At 43.2% G+C, this 19,929-nt stretch overlaps 1 protein-coding gene across 1 annotated transcript in view; it reads right to left on the bottom strand.

The window, feature by feature from the left end:
- GREB1 (growth regulating estrogen receptor binding 1) overlaps positions 1-19,929 on the bottom strand; it is a 207,629-nt gene that overhangs the window by 176,319 nt on the left and 11,381 nt on the right. Inside the window, exons 4-7 of the mRNA XM_069728105.1 lie at positions 11,215-11,397; positions 8,541-8,647; positions 6,206-6,215; positions 5,817-5,957 (exon numbers count right to left, since the gene is read on the bottom strand). Of these exons, the coding sequence (XP_069584206.1) occupies positions 5,817-5,957; positions 6,206-6,215; positions 8,541-8,647; positions 11,215-11,397 (441 nt within the window). The remainder of the gene's footprint in view (positions 1-5,816; positions 5,958-6,205; positions 6,216-8,540; positions 8,648-11,214; positions 11,398-19,929) is intronic.

The raw sequence follows: 19,929 nt of genomic DNA, 5'->3' as shown, positions 1-19,929 counted from the left end.
TTGACAGACACGTTTTGTTAGACAGGGGCTATAATGATAGGCTGGTCACAGGGTGTCCTGCTGTTTAGTTTCCCTGCAGCACCCCCACAGGAGAAATATAGTGGAGCGCCCCCATGGGGCCATGGGGTACTCAGTACCGGGTCCTTCGGTTCACAGGGAGATGTCACGGTGGCTAACCCGGTCCGTGGCCCTGGGATGTCCGTGTAAAAGTGAAAGGTCTTTAAAGGGGAAATGTTTGTGACGCCACCTGTGGTATTCGGTCAGGGTGACCAACGCTGTTTAACACTAGGACTACTGGTATAGTCATTTTGACTACTTACTTGCAGTAGTTCTAGTCAGGGTTCACGAGTCCAGTAGTCCTAGTGTTAAAGGGGTCCTCTGGGGTGATGTTATGGCAGCTAGATGGTATAACTTCCCACAGGTGAAGTATGTCCTCAGGGCATCCCAGTGTGTAGATGGTGGATGGTGAGAGGCGCAGAGAAGAACGAGGACACAAGGTTGCAGTCTCTTTACCTTTACTGAAGGCTTCAGCATTCACAGTCCAGAGCACCAGATCACAGGGCTGGCAGAGTCCGGCCGGTTTGGAGGCAAGTCCAGAGCCCCTTATCCAGGTGGAAATCAGTAGCCTTCCTCTAGCACCTTAGTGTTGTAGTCCCTTACTGCTAGGCTTCTCATAAGGTCCTCACAGATTTTGTAGATGTTGTGTCTCTCTCTCTCTGTCCCCCAGATGGATAGGACAAACCCGTTAGACCGGTGGCTTGAGGTGTTTTACAGGGACTCTATCATGCCCCAGCCTCTAAGGGGTGCCACCTTGCCTCCTGGGTGTAGGGGCAGACAGGTAACGTGAAATTAGCTGTCCTACCGGTCTCTGGAGCAAAGCATAAAGGATTGTTGCTCCCTCGGTGTTCCGGCTACCGGGATCCTGCGCCTCAGAAGAAGGCAGCCTGTGTAGGGCTGATCCGCTCCTGGTATCCACTCCTTTGCTACGACTTCTTTCACCCTCTCTGCAATACAGTTCTCCTTCAGTGTCTCTTTCTGGAAGCTGCAGCTCTGAGGGCATGCACAGCTCCGTGTTCTTCTGTCTCGATCTCTGACAGGATCCCATCCCTGTCAGGGACCAACTACTTGAGCGAAGTTCAGCCAGCAACTAACTAACTTTTTCCTACAGGTCAGCAGTTTTACCTAAGTGTGAAAAGTGACCTAATAAATAGGAGCAGAGCTCCCCCTGGTGGCCTGGAGTGTGAAATGTGTTGCATGTTTGTGTTACCAGGATACAGTTGTCCTTCTTTGCCTCCAAACGTAATATCACTCTCCCCTAGAGGAAAATGACATTACTGCAACGACCAGGACCCTGGGGCGCTGCAATAGCATTACACATTTTCCATTGAAGTGAATAGACTCTGATCCCGACCCACTTAGATGACAAAGTAGGATTTTTACAGAGGCAGGGAAGTTATGGAAAGGGGACTTGAGAAGAGTTGCACCAAATTTAGTGAATTTTCCAAACATTTGGCATTTTATGAATCTGTCTAAAACATCTGTAAAATCCAAATTGCAGAAAAAATCAGAAAACTAACTAAACCACAAAAGACAACATTAAAAAATTAACAAAAAGAGCTGTTCGTGCCAAAAAACTGACGGAAATGTAATGATGACTAGGACCCATGGTGCCTATGTAAGAATCCTATGCATTATTTGCATTTGGTCACTTTTCATTTTTTGCTTGTTTTATTCATTGATGCTTTTTGCCCGAAATTCTTCAAAATGGCACACGCAGTCTATGAATTTGGCACAAAATAAAAGATGCTCTGTATTTCTGTTTAAAATTGGTTTTTGTGACTTTTCAGCAGCAAAAGTCACAACTCCTTTATAAAGTCACAAAATTTGGCCAAATTGAGACCTGACTCCAGACAGGATTGGAGTGAGATGTGCCAAAAAAATGCGACATTTCGTAAAAGAGTCATTTCATGCATCTATCAAAAACATCTGGATCAGCAAAGCTGTCGAGGAAGAATAATAAAAAGATTAAAATAGAAAGATAACTTAAAAAGAGGCACAAAATGTCTAGAAAATAAGTTGCAAACAGTAAAGCAACTAAAAAGGTGCAAATCACTCCATAAAGTGGAAAAACAACAATGCTGAATCGGGGCCTGAAGGAACACCAGTGTGCAGGAGCGGGCATCTACCTAGTGTGCAATACATAGATGTGGAAAAGCGGAAGTTATTGGAGTTGTCATTTGCTGTGATATCATCATAAGTTCACTGTGTTTATCTCTGTGACATCACTGTGATTATTATTAGTGATGAGCAAGCAAAAATGCTCAGGTGCTCACAGAGAGTCTTCAGTGTGCTCAAAAAGTCCCCACGGCTGCATGTCTCGTGGCTGCTAGATAGTCACAACACATGTAGGGATTTCCTGTTTGTTAGGCCATCCCCGCATGTATCGCATCTGTCAAACAGCCATAAGACATGCAGCTGCAGGGATACTTTTTGAGCACATCGAAGACACTCGGTTAGCACCCAGCATGCTCAGATAACACCTTATCCAAGCACTTTCACTCATCGATATTTATTATCTATGTGTGACATCAGTATATACATTCTCTGTACTGTGACATCACTGTGTTTATTATCCCTGTACTGTGACATCACTGTGTTTATTATCCGTGTACTGTGACATCACTGTGTGTATTATCCCTGTACTGTGACATCACTGTGTTTATTATCCCTGTACTGTGACATCACTGTGTTTATTATCCGTGTACTGTGACATCACTGTGTTTATTATCCCTGTACTGTGACATCACTGTGTTTATTATCCGTGTACTGTGACATCACTGTGTTTATTATCCGTGTACTGTGACATCACTGTGTTTATTATCCCAGTACTGTGACATCGCTGTGTTTATTATCCCTGTACTGTGACATCGCTGTGTTTATTATCTCTGTACTGTGACATCACTGTGTTTATTATCCCTGTACTGTGACATCACTGTGTTTATTATCCCTGTACTGTGACATCGCTGTGTTTATTATCTCTGTACTGTGACATCACTGTGTTTATTATCCCAGTACTGTGACATCACTGTGTTTATTATCTCTGTACTGTGACATCACTGTGTTTATTATCCCTGTACTGTGACATCACTGTGTGTATTATCTCTGTACTGTGACATCACTGTGTATATTATCCCTGTACTGTGACATCACTGTGTTTATTATCCCTGTACTGTGACATCACTGTGTGTATTATCTCTGTACTGTGACATCACTGTGTTTATTATCCCTGTACTGTGACATCACTGTGTTTATTATCCCTGTACTGTGACATCACTGTGTTTATTATCTCTGTACTGTGACATCACTGCTTTTATTATCCCTGTAGTGTGACATCACTATGTTTATTATCCCTGTACTGTGACATCACTGTTTATTATCTCTGTACTGTGACATCACTGTGTTTATTATCCCTGTAGTGTGACATCACTGTGTTTATTATCCCTGTACTGTGACATCACTGTTTATTATCTCTGTACTGTGACATCACTGTGTTTATTATCTCTGTACTGTGACATCACTGTGTTTATTATCTCTGTACTGTGACATCACTGTGTTTATTATCCCTGTACTGTGACATCACTGTGTTTATTATCCCTGTACTGTGACATCACTGTGTGTATTATCCCTGTACTGTGACATCACTGTGTTTATTATCCCTGTACTGTGACATCACTGTGTGTATTATCCCTGTACTGTGACATCACTGTGTTTATTATCTCTGTACTGTGACATCACTGTTTATTATCCCTGTACTGTGACATCACTGCGTTTATTATCCCTGTACTGTGACATCACTGTGTTTATTATCTCTGTACTGTGACATCACTGTGTTTATTATCCCTGTACTGTGACATCACTGTGTTTATTATCTCTGTACTGTGACATCACTGTGTTTATTATCTCTGTACTGTGACATCACTGTGTTTATTATCTCTGTACTGCGACATCACTGTGTTTATTATCCCTGTACTGTGACATCACTGTGTTTATTATCCCTGTACTGTGACATCACTGTGTTTATTATCCCTGTACTGTGACATCACTGTGTTTATTATCTCTGTACTGTGACATCACTGTGTTTATTATCCCTGTACTGTGACATCACTGTGTTTATTATCTCTGTACTGTGACATCACTGTGTTTATTATCTCTGTACTGTGACATCACTGTGTTTATTATCTCTGTACTGCGACATCACTGTGTTTATTATCCCTGTACTGTGACATCACTGTGTTTATTATCCCTGTACTGTGACATCACTGTGTGTATTATCCCTGTACTGTGACATCACTGCGTTTATTATCCCTGTACTGTGACATCACTGCGTTTATTATCCCTGTACTGTGACATCACTGCGTTTATTATCTCTGTACTGTGACATCACTGTGTGTATTATCCCTGTACTGTGACATCACTGTGTTTATTATCCCTGTACTGTGACATCACTGTGTGTATTATCCCTGTACTGTGACATCACTGCGTTTATTATCCCTGTACTGTGACATCACTGCTTTTATTATCCCTGTACTGTGACATCACTGTGTTTATTATCCGTGTACTGTGACATCACTGTGTGTATTATCCCTGTACTGTGACATCACTGTGTGTATTATCCCTGTACTGTGACTTCACTGCGTTTATTATCCCTGTACTGTAACATCACTGCTTTTATTATCCCTGTAGTGTGACATCACTGTGTTTATTATCCCTGTACTGTGACATCACTGTGTTTATTATCCCCTGTACTGTGACATCACTGTGTGTATTATCCCTGTACTGTGACATCACTGCGTTTATTATCCCTGTACTGTGACATCACTGCTTTTATTATCCCTGTACTGTGACATCACTGTGTTTATTATCCCTGTACTGTGACATCACTGTGTGTATTATCCCTGTACTGTGACATCACTGTGTGTATTATCCCTGTACTGTGACTTCACTGCGTTTATTATCCCTGTACTGTGACATCACTGTGTGTATTATCCCTGTACTGTGACTTCACTGCGTTTATTATCCCTGTACTGTGACATCACTGCTTTTATTATCCCTGTAGTGTGACATCACTGTGTTTATTATCTCTGTACTGTGACATCACTGTGTTTATTATCCCTGTACTGTGACATCACTGTGTTTATTATCCCAGTACTGTGACATCACTGTGTTTATTATCTCTGTACTGTGACATCACTGTGTTTATTATCCCTGTACTGTGACAGCACTGTGTTTATTATCTCTGTACTGTGACATCACTGTGTTTATTATCCCAGTACTGTGACATCGCTGTGTTTATTATCCCTGTACTGTGACATCACTGTGTTTATTATCCCTGTACTGTGACATCACTGTGTTTATTATCCCTGTACTGTGACATCACTGTGTTTATTATCCCAGTACTGTGACATCGCTGTGTTTATTATCCCTGTACTGTGACATCACTGTGATTATTATCCCTGTACTGTGACATCACTGTGTTTATTATCTCTGTACTGTGACATCCAGGTTTTTCTTGTCCACTGTGACATCACTGTGTGTATTATTTTACAGCTGTTACATCACTGTGTGCACAATTCCTGTGAATTACCGTCCTATAGGCATTAATTGTCGCATCTAGTAATCTATGCAGCCCCAGGATAACGGGTGGCAAAGTAAACAACATATAACGGTATGGAAGGAGATTACAAACATTAAGAAACAGTTGAGAAGTAAGAAGTGAGTAATGTATTTGTACTGATGTCGTCTTTATCATCACCAACCTAATACTGCAGGTCTGCTCTGTACATTCACCTTTGCAGGCTGCTGGGTGCGACATGTGCCGTTCGTGTTCTGGTAAGACGCTCCATTCTGCACTTGGGGAAAGCCATTTTCTCCTACAAAACGTTGGTCAGAATTAGTCTCTTGGCGTCCAATAAAGGATATACTAAATAATGAACCGTTATAGTTACAAGTACGGACTCTCCCATTAAGAAGTAGTGAGAACTAATGATGCAATTGGGTTCATTGCCCAGAATAACATTAGAGGGGGTTTTAATACTTTAAAAGGGTTGTCCTCTTACAAATTTAACAGTTATGTTAAAACAGACAAACGGAGCCCTACTCACCCTCCCCAGGTCCAACACCGTGTCCCCGTCACTGCCCGAGTCACTATTGTTTGGCTGCAGCAATGATGTCACATGACCAGTGTTGCCGCCAATCATTTAGCTCAGTGGCACAAGCCATCTACATTGGCTGGACCGCTTAGCTAAGCGATTGTCTGCAGCCATCCAGCGCACACATCTCCCTCATCATATACTATTGGAATGAACACTACCATGTGTACAATGCATCATCATTGTATCAGAAGCCATAAAGACACTGAACCAGCAGAGGGCGGCGGAGTCCTGCAACGGATCCACAGCGCTGGATGAACACAGTACAGTCGCGGCCAAAACATTCGAGACGGACGCAAATTTTGGGTTTCACTGTTTTTCAATCTTATAGTCATGTTTCTATGGTTACTGAAGTACAATTATCAGCTTTCCATAATGTCATTACACTTTTCTTGACAAGTTTATGGGAAGACTCCATATTTCCAGTGTTGACCCGTATTTTTCCAAGCCTTCCGCCCTTCGCCCTGGCATATGAATGAAAGCTTCTGGGCCAAATCCTGACTGATGACCGCCCATTCATGTCTCATCAGTGCTCGGAGTTTATCACAATTTTTGTGTTGTCCTCTCGCTGTTTGAGGATTGACCACAGGTTCTTAGTGGGATCGGGATCTGGGCAGTTTCTTGGCCGTGGATCCAAACTGTCAATATTTCGTTCATCGAGCTCACTTTTGCTTTGAGACGTGGTCTCCATTGCACTGGGTTAGCAATGTTCGTCACCAAAGTACCCCTGAATATTTGGAACAGTTGCTCTTGGAGGAGGATGAGATCTCCGTCTTTATTCATGGCAGTGTTCTTAAGGTACCGTCAGATTTAGCGACGCTGCAGCGATCAAGACAACGATGCCGATCGCTGCAGCGTCGTTGTGTGGTCGCTGGAGAGCTGTCACACAGACAGCTCTCCAGCGACCAACGATGCCTAAGTCCCCTGGTAACCAGGGTAAACATCGGGTTACTAAGCGCAGGGCCGCGCTTAGTAACCTGATGTTTACCCTGGTTACCAGCGTAAACGTAAAAAAAACAAACACTACATACTTACATTTTGGTGTCTGTCCCCCGGCGCTCTGCTTCTCTGCACTGTGTAAGCGCCGGCCGTAAAGCAGAGCAGTGACGTCACCGCTGTGCTCTGCTTTAAGGCCAGCCGGCGCTGACAGTGCAGGGAAGCAGAACGTCGGGGGACAGACACCGGAATGTAAATATGTAGTGTTTGGTTTTTTTACGTTTACGCTGGTAACCAGGGTAAACATCGGGTTACTAAGCGCGGCCCTGCGCTTAGTAACCCGATGTTTACCCTGGTTACCAGTGAAGACATCGCTGAATCGGCGTCACACACGCTGATTCAGCGATGTCTGCGGGAGTCCAGCAACGAAATAAAGTTCTGGCCTTTCTGCTTAGACCAACGACGTCACAGCAGGATCCAGATCGCTGCTGCGTGTCAAACACAACGATATCGCTATCCAGGACGCTGCAACGTCACGGATCGCTAGCGATATCGTTGTTAAATTGTTCAGTGTGAAGGTACCTTTAGACAAAATTGCAAGTGAGCCCCCTCCATGGATGACAATCAACTCCACACATGGATAGTCTCAGGATGCCTAACTGTTGGCAGCTTCAAGACTCATGGTAGCGCTCACTTTTACTGCTGCGGACAATCATTCTTCCTGAAGGGCCTTCATCAGAGAACATAACCCTCCCCCAGTGCTCTGCAGCCCACTCCCTGTACTTCCTACAGAATGTTAGTCTGCCATTGATGTTTTTCTTGGAGAGAACTGACTTTTTTTTTTACAAATTTTGTAATTTTTTTCCCCATAACTTAAATAACATAAAAAGAAAAAAAAACTATACATGTTTGGTATCTACGTACTTGTACTGACCTGGAAAATCATATTGCCAGGTCAGTTTTACCATATATTGAGCATGGTAAATAAAAAAAAATAAAAAAAAAAACACTGCTGCAGCCCCTGCCCCCTCTCTGAAACAAAACGTCATCAGTGACGCTCGTATCATGGGCTGGTCTAGTTCCAGCATGATATGCACTGTGCTATGTGCACAGTGACAGCGTGCTCTGTCGTCGGTAACGAGCCGGCAACAGAGCACGCTGTCAGAATACGCGGCGTGCAGAGACCAGTGATGTCACTTGTGGGGGCGGCACTGGTCTCTACATATCAGGTAATCTGACAATGCGCTCCATTGCTGGCTCAATACTCGTCACTCTGAGCCAACAACAGAGAGCGCGCTGTCACTGTGTACATCGCGGATGCAAATATCAACAATCAGGAAGCTATGAATAGAACTTCCCTCAGTCCTTACCTGCCAGAGGACTGCCATTTGTCACCTGAATAGCAGGGTCATTCATTACGTTTTTCATGGTAGCAGAAGTGTCCAGAGCAGTGGGTCCGGTGCTTGAGCACATGCTAGAGGAGGAATGGCGGCTTCTTACCTCTTTAAGGAAATAAAACACAATAAATTAATAAAATATTTGTACATACAGTTTATATTACTAGCAAAGCAAGTTAATCAACATGTATCAATATGTCTATTTTTAATAACCACGTATTCTTATTCCTTTGCATCACATTGCCATGTTAATTTTGGCACTGTTATATTTTACTGTGTGGTTGTATTTTAATGGTACTATATAGCATTAACTTTTTAGGGATGCAGCCAATTTTGATTTTTGCGCTTTTGTTTTTCCCTCCCTTCTTCAAAGAGACACAACATCTTATTTTCCACCGACAGAACCATATGAGAGCTTGGGGGGCTTTTTTGCACGCATTGATCAGCGGATTTTATTGGTACCATTTTGGGGTACAGTATATACTATATTTTGATCGCTTTTTATTGCATTTTTTGTGTTGATGGTCCTCTTTTTAATTATTTTTCTTTAACTGGAGAAAAGTAAATTATTAGCTTTATTATTATTGTATTTTATGTGGTAGTATTACTTAGGCACTTTATGGCAGTATATAGCTGGCACTGTGTAGTTGTGTAGCACTATTTTGCAGTATATTGTTGACATTGTGTGGTATTGCTTTGTTAAATAACAGTAAATTAATGATATTGTGTTGTACTATTTTGTGACACTGTTTGGTAGTATTTAGGCACTATACGGCAGCAAGTTTCTGGCACTGTGTAGTATTATTTTGTGACATGGGTAGTAGTAGTATTTACACAATACATTATATAGCAGTATAGTACTGGCACTTCATGGTACCATTATATGGTAATGTTTAGTATTTAGTGATGAGCGAGCACGCTCGGGTGATCTCCGAGTATTTTGTAGTGCTCGGAGATTTAATTTGCGTAGCCTCAGCTGCTAGCCAGGCTGAATACATGTGGGGGTTGCCTGCTTGTTAGGGAATTCCCACATGTATTCAGGCTGTCCAGCAGCTGCAAATCATGCAGCTGAGGCGACGAAAATTAAATCTCCGAGCACTACAAAATATTCAGAGATCACCGGAGCGTGCTCAGGGAGACCTGAGCAACAATGCTACTCGCCCATCACTAGTAATATTATTTAGACACTAAAAATTAGCAAATTGTTGGCATTGTGTAGTGCTATTTTTTGCTACTGTGTGATAATACTATGACATATTACCACAAAATATTACCATAAATTATTACCATACACTGGCAATAATTTATTGTCTTGGTGCATAAATTATACCACACAGTGTCACAAAACAGTACAGCGCAGTGCCAATAATTTACTTGCATACGGTACTCAAATAATACTACCACTCAGTGTCACAAAATAGTGCTACACAGTACCAAAAATGTATTTCCATAAAGTGTTCAAACAATACTATTTGGATTATTTACAGAAATGCATTTTTGGAATTTGTAGTACTATTTTGTGACACTGAGTGGTAGTATTATTTAGGCACTTTATGAAAGTAAATTATTGGCACTATGCTGTACTACGGTATTTTGTGACACTGAGTGGTAGTATTATTTAGGCACTTTATGAAAGTAAATTATTGGCACTATGCTGTACTACGGTATTTTGTGACACTGAGTGGTAGTATTATTTAGGCACATTATGAAAGTAAATTATTGGCACTATGCTGTACTATTTTGTGACACTCAGTGGTAGTATTATTTAGGCACTTTATGAAAGTAAATTATTGGCACTGTCCTGTATTATTTTGTGACACTGAGTGGTAGTATTATTTAGGCACTTTATGAAAGTACGGTAAATTATTGGCACTGTCCTGTATTATTTTGTGACACTGAGTGGTAGTATTATTTAGGCACTTTATGAAAGTAAATTATTGGCACTATGCTGTACTACTTTGTGACACTGAGTGGTAGTATTATTTAGGCATTTAGGCACATTATGAAAGTAAATTATTGGCACTATGCTGTACTATTTTGTGACACTGAGTGGTATTATGTAGGCACTTTATGAAAGTAAATTATTGGCACTGTCCTGTATTATTTTGTGACACTGAGTGCTAGTATTATTTAGGCACTTTATGAAAGTAAGTTATCGGCACAGTGCTATACTATTTTGTGACTTTCAGTGATAGTATTATTTAGGCAGACTATGAAAGTAAATTATTAGCACGGTGCTGTATTATTTTGTGACACTGAGTGGTATTATTATGTAGGCACTTTATGAAAGTAAATTATTGCCACTGTCCTGTATTATTTTGTGACACTGAGTGCTAGTATTATTTAGGCACTTTATGAAAGTAAGTTATCGGCACAGTGCTATACTATTTTGTGACTTTCAGTGATAGTATTATTTAGGCAGACTATGAAAGTAAATTATTAGCACGGTGCTGTATTATTTTGTGACACTGAGTGGTAGTATTATTTAGGCATTATATGGTAATAAACTGAGTACAGGATGTTACTGTGGTGACATTATCAATGCATCATATGGCACTATTATATGGTTGTAGTATGACAATATTACTTTTTGTGGCAGCAGGTTCACCACCCATAGTTGCACAGGAGCCTGACGAAACCTATACCTGGCCCTGCCAGCAGTATTAGCTCACCTGTCCCCTTCCAGGAAATTAGAGTGCCTTTCGTCAAGCATCCCTGTGCATTCCTGATGAGATAATACTTCAAGTGTTTCTGTTTCTTGGGCTGTGTGGTCAACTTAAGGTTAATGTGGTTGGAAAACTCAGTAAAGTAGCGAAAGCCTTTCTCTCCACATCCAATGCAATTGCCAGAAAAACCTGCACATGAAAAGAATAGAACAGGATTACCAAAAACATTCCAAAAATACCGTAGGCTCCGTGGTTCACATCTGCATGGGAGGAAACGTCAGGCTCCGATTGTGGCCACATTGTGCGGAGTGTGCTGCTGGGCATAAGATGCCTCCCCTGGAGATTCCATGGCTCTCTTGCCGGGTACCCGGACAGTTTCTGCACAAAACGGACTCCTGTGATGATGTAAAACGCCATGTGACCGCTAAGGCCTGTTAATTTCTATGGTTGGCACAAGAGACAGGTTGTTTAGGGGCTGGCAGTGGAGTATCGCGAGTTTCCAGGAGCTGCCAGTGAACACAGTGCACATGACTCAATACTGTCACTACCTATGCAGAGCGCAGCAGGTGACTTGAGTTTTCCGTCAGCTGCTGCGCTCTGCATGGGCAGCAAAAAAAATAACAAAGCTCACTTCATTAAAAGAGGCAGCATGTCCTGGTGCTGCCTAAGGGGGAGCAGATTAGGGCAGCGGAGTCTTGATTCCTTTGACAGTGGGAGTGGAAAGCGAGAAAAATATTTGCAAGAATTTGAGAAACTGGCACCCAGGACACCCTCCCTATTAAATTCACCCAGTCTGAGGTGGAAAAATCTGCTGCTGCGTTGGCGGCCGATCAGATTTCCAATTAACACAATGAGATTTAGGTAGTAGGCGGCTCTAAGCCTCAGGGTCACACCAGCGTGTATACTCTCACCCGAGAGAATGGGGTCCATTATAGCATTCACGTTCTGATCTGTGTGTGACCAGAGTGTCAGGATAGTGTGATCAGATTTTCTCGGATGAGGAGAAGATGGTGAATATTTTTTCCATCTTCTCCATTGTGTCAGTCTGTGAAAATTAGACTGCACTCAGATGTCATCCGAGTGCAGTCATTGATTTGCATCTGATGATTAGGTCCAACTTGGACATGCTACGATTTTTTTTTGGGGGGGAGCGGTGTACATGACCGAATTCTTCCAGGGTCTGTTCGAGAAAGAAATCGGACATGTGCACTGCTCCATAGAATAACATTGGTCCGATTTTTTTTGTCGGAACACACTCGGACTGAAAATACGGCCATGTGCACAGGCCCTTCTGCAGATTTCAGCAAGGATTTTCTGCGTACAAATCCTTGTGTAAAATCTAAAGTAGGTAATTGTTCATGTGGCCTTATATTTCACACAGCTGGGGGTTTGCTACAGTGCACGCAAACTGTGCAATACTTTGGGTGAAAAATACGTTGGCTGCGCAACTTCTGCTCGTTTTGCCACAACGCTTGGATTTCGGGAGGTATCGGAGATTGCTTCCATCCACTGACAGCAAACGGAGATGTTAATGCTAAAAAAAAATCTAAATAAATTAGGAGAAATTGGAGCAACGTAAATGTAGACGGCAGAGCTCGGACGCTCGGATGGTATTTTAATGGCGTTCATTCATAGCCTGTCTGGTTTCTATGGGGACTGTATGAAGCATCAGTGAACGCAGGAGGTAGCATCACATGCTGCGGTACACAGGTTGCCTGCGCAGGTCACCGTGACATCTTGGGTCAAGACAACTTGGCAGGCAGGACAATTCACAGTGCTAATCAAGGTATTTGCCAGCCATCTGCTTAACATCCCAGAAAAAGCCTGCAGGAACATGAGGCTCTCCAGAACTTTATCTCCCAACATCGGAGTCATAAAAGGCAGGAAACCTGTGAAATCAAACAATATTCTCAGCGCCGAAGATTAATTGTGCACTCAATCCCCACAGACGGGCCAAAAAGGAGGCGTATTTCATCACATCTGACTCACTGGACCCAATGAGACAGTTTTCCTAAAGGATAGGGAAACCTTCAGAATTTTTTTTTCTTAAATTAATGTACTAAATAATTTTTGCAATTGGGTTTCATTAAAAATTTTGCACCGTTTGACCTTTACAGGTTCTTTTGTTACCTGCAACATTGCGGGCTGCAGAATGAGTTAACTGAGAATCTGTCAGCGAACACGTTCTGGCGAAGCTTGTAACTCTTTTAGCTCTGTTCTAATTTATACCACATCAAAGTTTGCAAAAATTATGTTCAGTCTAAAATACATGTATTTAAATGGGTAGTCTACTTTTCAGAACAATTTCATTTTTTTACTTTCACCTAATTTTCACCTAATATTGAAAGGTACGCATGATGTCATAGACCACAATAAAGATCTGCTAGATGTGTTTGTAATGGCACTTAACTTCTGCAGCACTGCACCTCCCCCCACACTGACTGCTGAAGATGAAAGATGAAAGCTGCTAGTTAATCACACTTGGGTCTGCTGTGCTCCAGCACATGTCATCACTCTGCAGTGAGGAGAGCAGACTGTTTGTCATGACTGTACATGTCTCAGGCAGAGCCCATTGTAAGCTATTGTGGGGGCGTGTCCTTCTTCCACCTGTGTGTTGCTGCTCGCTTATGATTGGTCAGTGTCAGAGAGAGGAAGAAGTAAACGCCCCCAGTGATATCTCTCTGGTATAGCCCGCTTGGACATTTTAAAAAATTAAATCTTTAGGTGTAAAATACTTTGATCACTATTATCTCAATATATATCTAAACAGAAAGGCAAAATTTAAAAAAAATGGATTAAAAGTCCACTGTAAAAGCATGTATTTGGGGATAAAAATCCTTTTTCAATTGGGCGTCCTTAAAAAATGTTGCACTATTTTTTTTCTATAGCCTCTGCTGCATGTTTGGTATCTGCAAACTCGTAATGGCCTGGAAAATCATAATGGAAGGTCAGTTTTACCATATATAGAACATGGTAAATAAAAAACCCAAGTAAACATTTTGGAATTGTACTTTTTTTTGCAATTTCAACCTACCTGGAATTTTTTTCCCGTTTTCCAGTACACTATGTGACAGATTGAATGATGTCCTTAAAAGGTACAACTCGTCCCGCAATAAAAACAAGCCCACATGCGGCTATAAAATAAAAGTTATGACTCTTGGAAGAAGAGAAGGAAAAAAATAAAAACGGAAAATCACCCGGGGGTTACGTAAAAAAAAAATAAAAAAAATTGCAAGATAATTTTTAATTTAGGAGCCACTTAGCAGAAAACATGATGCAACAACTAAGGTGTTAATTCCAAAAACTTCAATGTCGGTATCACATCTGCTTCTTGTACTGAGGCAATGTGGTAATGACCTGCAGAACCTTTTAGAAGATATGGAATTTTGACTTCCTTCGTCACTAAATGACCAAAATCTGCGATCCATCCATTATCAGTAACGGAGGAACGGACTGACCATGTAAAGATATTGCTGAACTTGTCTTTGAAAGAGCTACATGTGTGTGTAAATAGTTTGCGGGGTTAAATCCTTCTGACAACATCCCTTTAACATGCTTTTGTTCCCAAGGCAGTCTAACCGCTGTCAGAGATGTCAATGCTCGTTCAGGTGACAGATATCTCTGTCGATCCCTCTATGCACCTGCGTGCTCATCTTGGATGAGCATTCATTAGTTCCCCATAGAGCAAGCAGAGGAAGCTGCTGCCAGACCTCCCTGTCAGCAGCCTATTACCAAGCTCCCACAATGCACTGCTTTCTGGAAACAGGAAAGTAGCAGAATTGTGAATTTAACCACAATCTGTTCTACACGGATTAGGAGCAAACCTCCCGAAACAGCCTGTCTATACGGGGACTTCCTGGTGTGACATTTATCTCTGTCATGTTGGAAGGCTCCTTGAGGGTTCGAACATTCACTAATAGGACAACTACCTCTCTTGTGTAGAGACAGATTCTTTTGTTCTGTGACAGAACTAATTCTCAAAATTTTCTCCCATGGAGCATTGCCCGTAAAGGCTGGCATACACCTTAGACAAGCGCCGGCCGAACCAGCCGATATCAACGGGATCGGCTGACAGTCTAGTGTGTATGGTGGTGGCCTCGCAACTCTACCCGACAGCAGATGTCTGGGATAAAAGGAACCGGCATGTCCAATTTTGGGCTGCTGATCTGGCGAGATAAGCCACCACCAGAGGAGTCTGACTGAAGCTCTCTCTTAAGCTGGCCATACACATTAGATGGCTGTCAGACGAATGATAGTTCGGCCATCTTAGCTGACTCTCCCATACACAGAAGCACTCGCTTGGCCGAGCAATCCTGTGTGCTCTAAGAAAGCCACCATCCAACTGGTGGGTGACATATCAAGGAGAACAAAGCCATCAGAAGTCTGGAAACGGACATGTCCGCTTGACATCTCTCTTGACCATCAGCTGGCCGGTGGCCCCATGCACATTAGACCGTCAACCGAACCCATGGATATCGGCGGGTTCAGCTGACCTTAGTCTACTGAGTATGGAGGTCTTTAGAAGACACAGGAAGGCTCCTTTGTATGGAGAAGTTGTGGAGAAATAGCTGCCGGCCAAACCATCGTTCAACTAACAACTATCTATCGTGTATGGGTCTCCTAAGACGCCATACTCAGTAGGTATCTTCTCCTCATAATTTTCCCTCTAGACATGGAATAAGTACAAGACAAGTAAATCCAAATTTTTGATAAAGACGTAACAAGAGATTATAGTAATAATACAGTGCCAGATTGGCACAAGTGGTGCCCTACGTCTACATTTGTACAGCTGAGTACTAATAGATGTGTTTCCAGTGGGGCAGGCAGGAGACAGCAGACCTTGAAGACCATTACCTGTGTCCTCTCTGTCTGGAATGTCCACAGACATGTTTATTGAGGAAGTTGGGGGGGGTGACAATCTGTCTGCAGGCTGTCCTATTGGGGGCCTGGCTTAAACTACTGTCATTTATTGTTCCTTTGTGTCTTTGTTTAAAGTGCTATTGATACAATGGCTTCCTCCACGCTAATTGCTGAGCTTTCATGTCTGAGACAGATCTGGTCTTCTGGAGTTTTACTATCTATGGTTAAGAAGAGAATGAGACGGGTTTGGAAAATGCTAAATGACCTACGACTGTTTGTCATGGAGATCTGCAGGCTGGAAAACAAGTGGATGGTGGTGCTTTGTGCTGTTTATTATAGTGTTGTCCCTGTATTTCACTCATTCAAGGTTTTTTTTTGGACAAGCGTACTGTGCGCAGGCGTGAATATTAATATATACAGTATATAGTTATTGTAGTGCAGCGGGGTTGGTGCAGTGTGACAGATAGGTAGGGATAACAGGAAAGTTTAACACAAATTTCTTTCAATTTCCAAAAAAGCTCACATAAGAAAGAGCACGCGGAATCCTCCTGATCGCAGTCAGGAATCAAGACAGTCTGTATCCGAGACCGGTCGCCGTGGGTGACTGCACCACCGTGCTACACTGAGGGGTGCCAGGCCTTTTGGCTCTGCTTGGCTCTGTGTTACCTCACACAAGCTGAGTTTTGCAGAGCTACCTGCAAGTTTACAAACCAAAACTGACACACCCAACCCTTTGCTGCAGGGTTATTAAATTAAATCTGTGGCCAAGGGCCACTTGTAAAACCCAGCCTGGAGGGAGCGGACAGCCCCACTTCCATCCTGTAGTTCGATCGAAAAATAAAAGCCCATGCCAGGTTTTCTTACAGGGAACCTGTCACCCCCAAAAGCCTTCAGGGGCATTCTGGAATGCTGTAGATAAGCCCCCGATGTATCCTGAAAGATGAGAAAAAGAGGTTAGATTATACTCACCCAGGGGCGGTCTCGCTGCGGTCCGGTCCGATGGGTGTCGCGGTCTGGTCCAGCGTCTCCCATCTTCTTACGATGACGTCCTCTTCTTGTCTTCATGCTGCAGCTCTGGCACAGGCGTACTTTGTCTGCCCTGTTGAGGGCAGAGCAAAGTACTGCAGTGCGCAGGCGCCGGGAAAGGTCAGAAAGGCCCAGCTCCTGCGCACTGCAGTACTTTATACTGCCCGCAGACAAAGTGCGCCTGCGCCTGCGCCGCAGCGTGAAGACAAGAAGAGGACGTCATCGTAAGAAGATGGGAGGCCCTGGACCGCGACACCCATCAGATCGGACCGCCCGCCCAGGTGAGTATAATCTTTTTCTCATCTTTCAGGATACATTGGGGGCTTATCTACAGCATTACAGAATGCTGTAGATAAGCCCCTGATGCCGGTGGGCTTAGCTCACCTTCGATTTTGGGGGTGACAGGTTCCCTTTAAATCTGCCTTGGGTAAATAGCTTGCCCAAGATCAAACTTACTTTTATTTTGCACTGCAATCACAGCTATAACTGTGACTGCAATGCACTCCAGCGGCCTCAATACATTTCTGTGCACATCCTGGGGGACACATAGCGACCATCACATATAACACCTATTGCTGTCTTACACTATGTTTATATGCAAACATACAATATACTTCCTTTCCCATATGCTTGCTGAAAATTTGTTGGATTATTGCTTACCAAACTAAATCCTTTAAAACTGAAATGCTAGTATCACACTGGCGCTAAGAGCAAGGGGACTGGAGCTGCTGATACCAAACAGATGCTGTGCCACCTCTGTCACTAATACAAAATAATCGAAAGATAAAGGTATCGCGCTTAGTAATTGATATTGAGCCGTCAGCTTCCCGCGCTGACTGTGAGCACCGGCCGTAAAGCACAGCGGTGACGTCACCGCTGTGCTCTGCTTTACGGCCGGCCGGCGCTCACAGTCAGTGCGGGAAGCTGACTGCGAGGGAAGCGACAGACACCGGAATGTAAGTATGTAGTGTTTTTTTTTTTTAGGTAACCAGGGTAAATATCGGGTTACTAAGCGCGGCCCTGCGCTTAGTTACCCGATGTTTACCCTGGTTACCCGGGGACCTCGGCATCGTTGGTCGCTGGAGAGCTGTCTGTGTAACAGCTCTCCAGCGACCACACAACGACACTGCAGCGATCGGCATCGTTGTCTTTATCGCTGCAGCGTCGCTTAAAGTGACGGTACCTTTACGCATTATCCAAAACGCATCTCCATGGGAAATAGAAAATACATGAAAAAAAATGTTTAAACAGGAAATAAAATAATAATTCTGGTAAAAACACATTAAAAATCAAACGCATGAAAAAAATACTTAATCCAAATGGGGGACTAAAGCAATTAGTCAGAGATTAGACTCCCAATCTGTAGATGGGTGATACCTTGATTTTACTAAAATATCAATTTAAAAGGATTTTCCCAAAAAGTGTAAAATCCGCAACCCAGGTCTTCGGATCCCAGCCTACGGACCCCCAGCAATCCTGATAGGGAGCTGTGGGACCCCTAGATTGGAGCTTTAATGGATACTCAAAGCCAAGTATAGCACTCCGCTATTTCCATCAGTCCCATTGCAATGCATGAAGTGGAGGCCAAGCATAGGCCCCTCGGCTCCATTCAAGATGGCATTTTAGGGATTACATGGCCCTATTCTCAGGATCAATGGGGATCCAGGCAGCCGGACCCCCAGAAATCCTGAGTCAGAGCTGTGAAACCCCTAGATTGGAGCTTTAATGGAGCGGAGGTGAGCACACTCAAAGCCAAGTATTTCTGGAAGACCCATTGCAATATATGAAGTGGAGGCCAAGCATGGGCCTCTCGGCTTCATTCAAGATTGCATTTTAGAAATTACACGGCCCTGTTCTCAGGATCAATGGGGATCTAGGCAGCCGTACTCCTAGCAATCCCGAGAGGGAGCTGTGGGACCTCTAGAGTGCAGCTTAAACGGAGCAGAGGTGTGCAGACTCAAAGCCAAGTACAGCACTCCGCTATTTCTGGCAGTCCCATTGCAATGTATGAAGTGGAGGCCGAGCATGGGCCACTCTGTTCCATTCAAGATGACATTTTAGGAATTACACAGCCCTGTTCTCAGTAACAGTGGGGATCCCAGCAGTCGGACCCCAGCAATCCTGAGTCAGAGCTGTGAAACCCCTAGATTGGAGCTTCAATGGAGCAGAGGTGTGTATACTCAAAGCCAACTATAGCACTTAGTATTTCCGACAGTCCCATTGACAAAGGATGAATTGGAAGTTGAGCATGGGCACCTCAGATCCAGTCAAGATGATATATTTGGGATTCCACAGACCTGTTCTTGACATCACTGAGGAACCCAGCAGTCCGACCCCAAGCCATCCTGAGTCAGAGCTGTGAAACCCAAGATTGGAGCTTCAATGGAGTGGAGGTGTGCAAACTAAAAACCAAGTCTAGGGTTATTTCCGGCAGTCCCATTAACAATGGTTGAAGTGGACGTTGAGCATGGGCACCTCAGCTCCAGTCAAGATGACATTTTAGGATTCCACAGCCCTGTTCACGGGATCAATGGGGGTCCTAGCTGTCAGCAAGGTAGCCCCTGTCCAGAGGCATAGAGGGATTTTGGGAAGAACTCTTTAACTAATATAATCTGCTCATTGAACTCTAAAATTCCACATTCCATAGAGATGTTGAGGTGAAAACAAGTCCTGGATGATCAGAATAAGTACTCATTAGGATGTCCGTTTTTCACATACGTTCTATCCGTGTTTTTCATTACAGTCTATGCTTTTACCAAGTCCGAGACAGGTGAGGTTTTGATCCGGATTAAGTCACGGATCAAACACTCCTATCCTAATTTATGGACAGATCAG

Source organism: Ranitomeya imitator, chromosome 5 (genome assembly GCF_032444005.1).
Source record: "Ranitomeya imitator isolate aRanImi1 chromosome 5, aRanImi1.pri, whole genome shotgun sequence".
NCBI lineage: Eukaryota > Metazoa > Chordata > Amphibia > Anura > Dendrobatidae > Ranitomeya > Ranitomeya imitator.
Note: the sequence above shows the minus strand (reverse complement) of the source record. Positions and strands in the feature narration are given on the sequence as shown.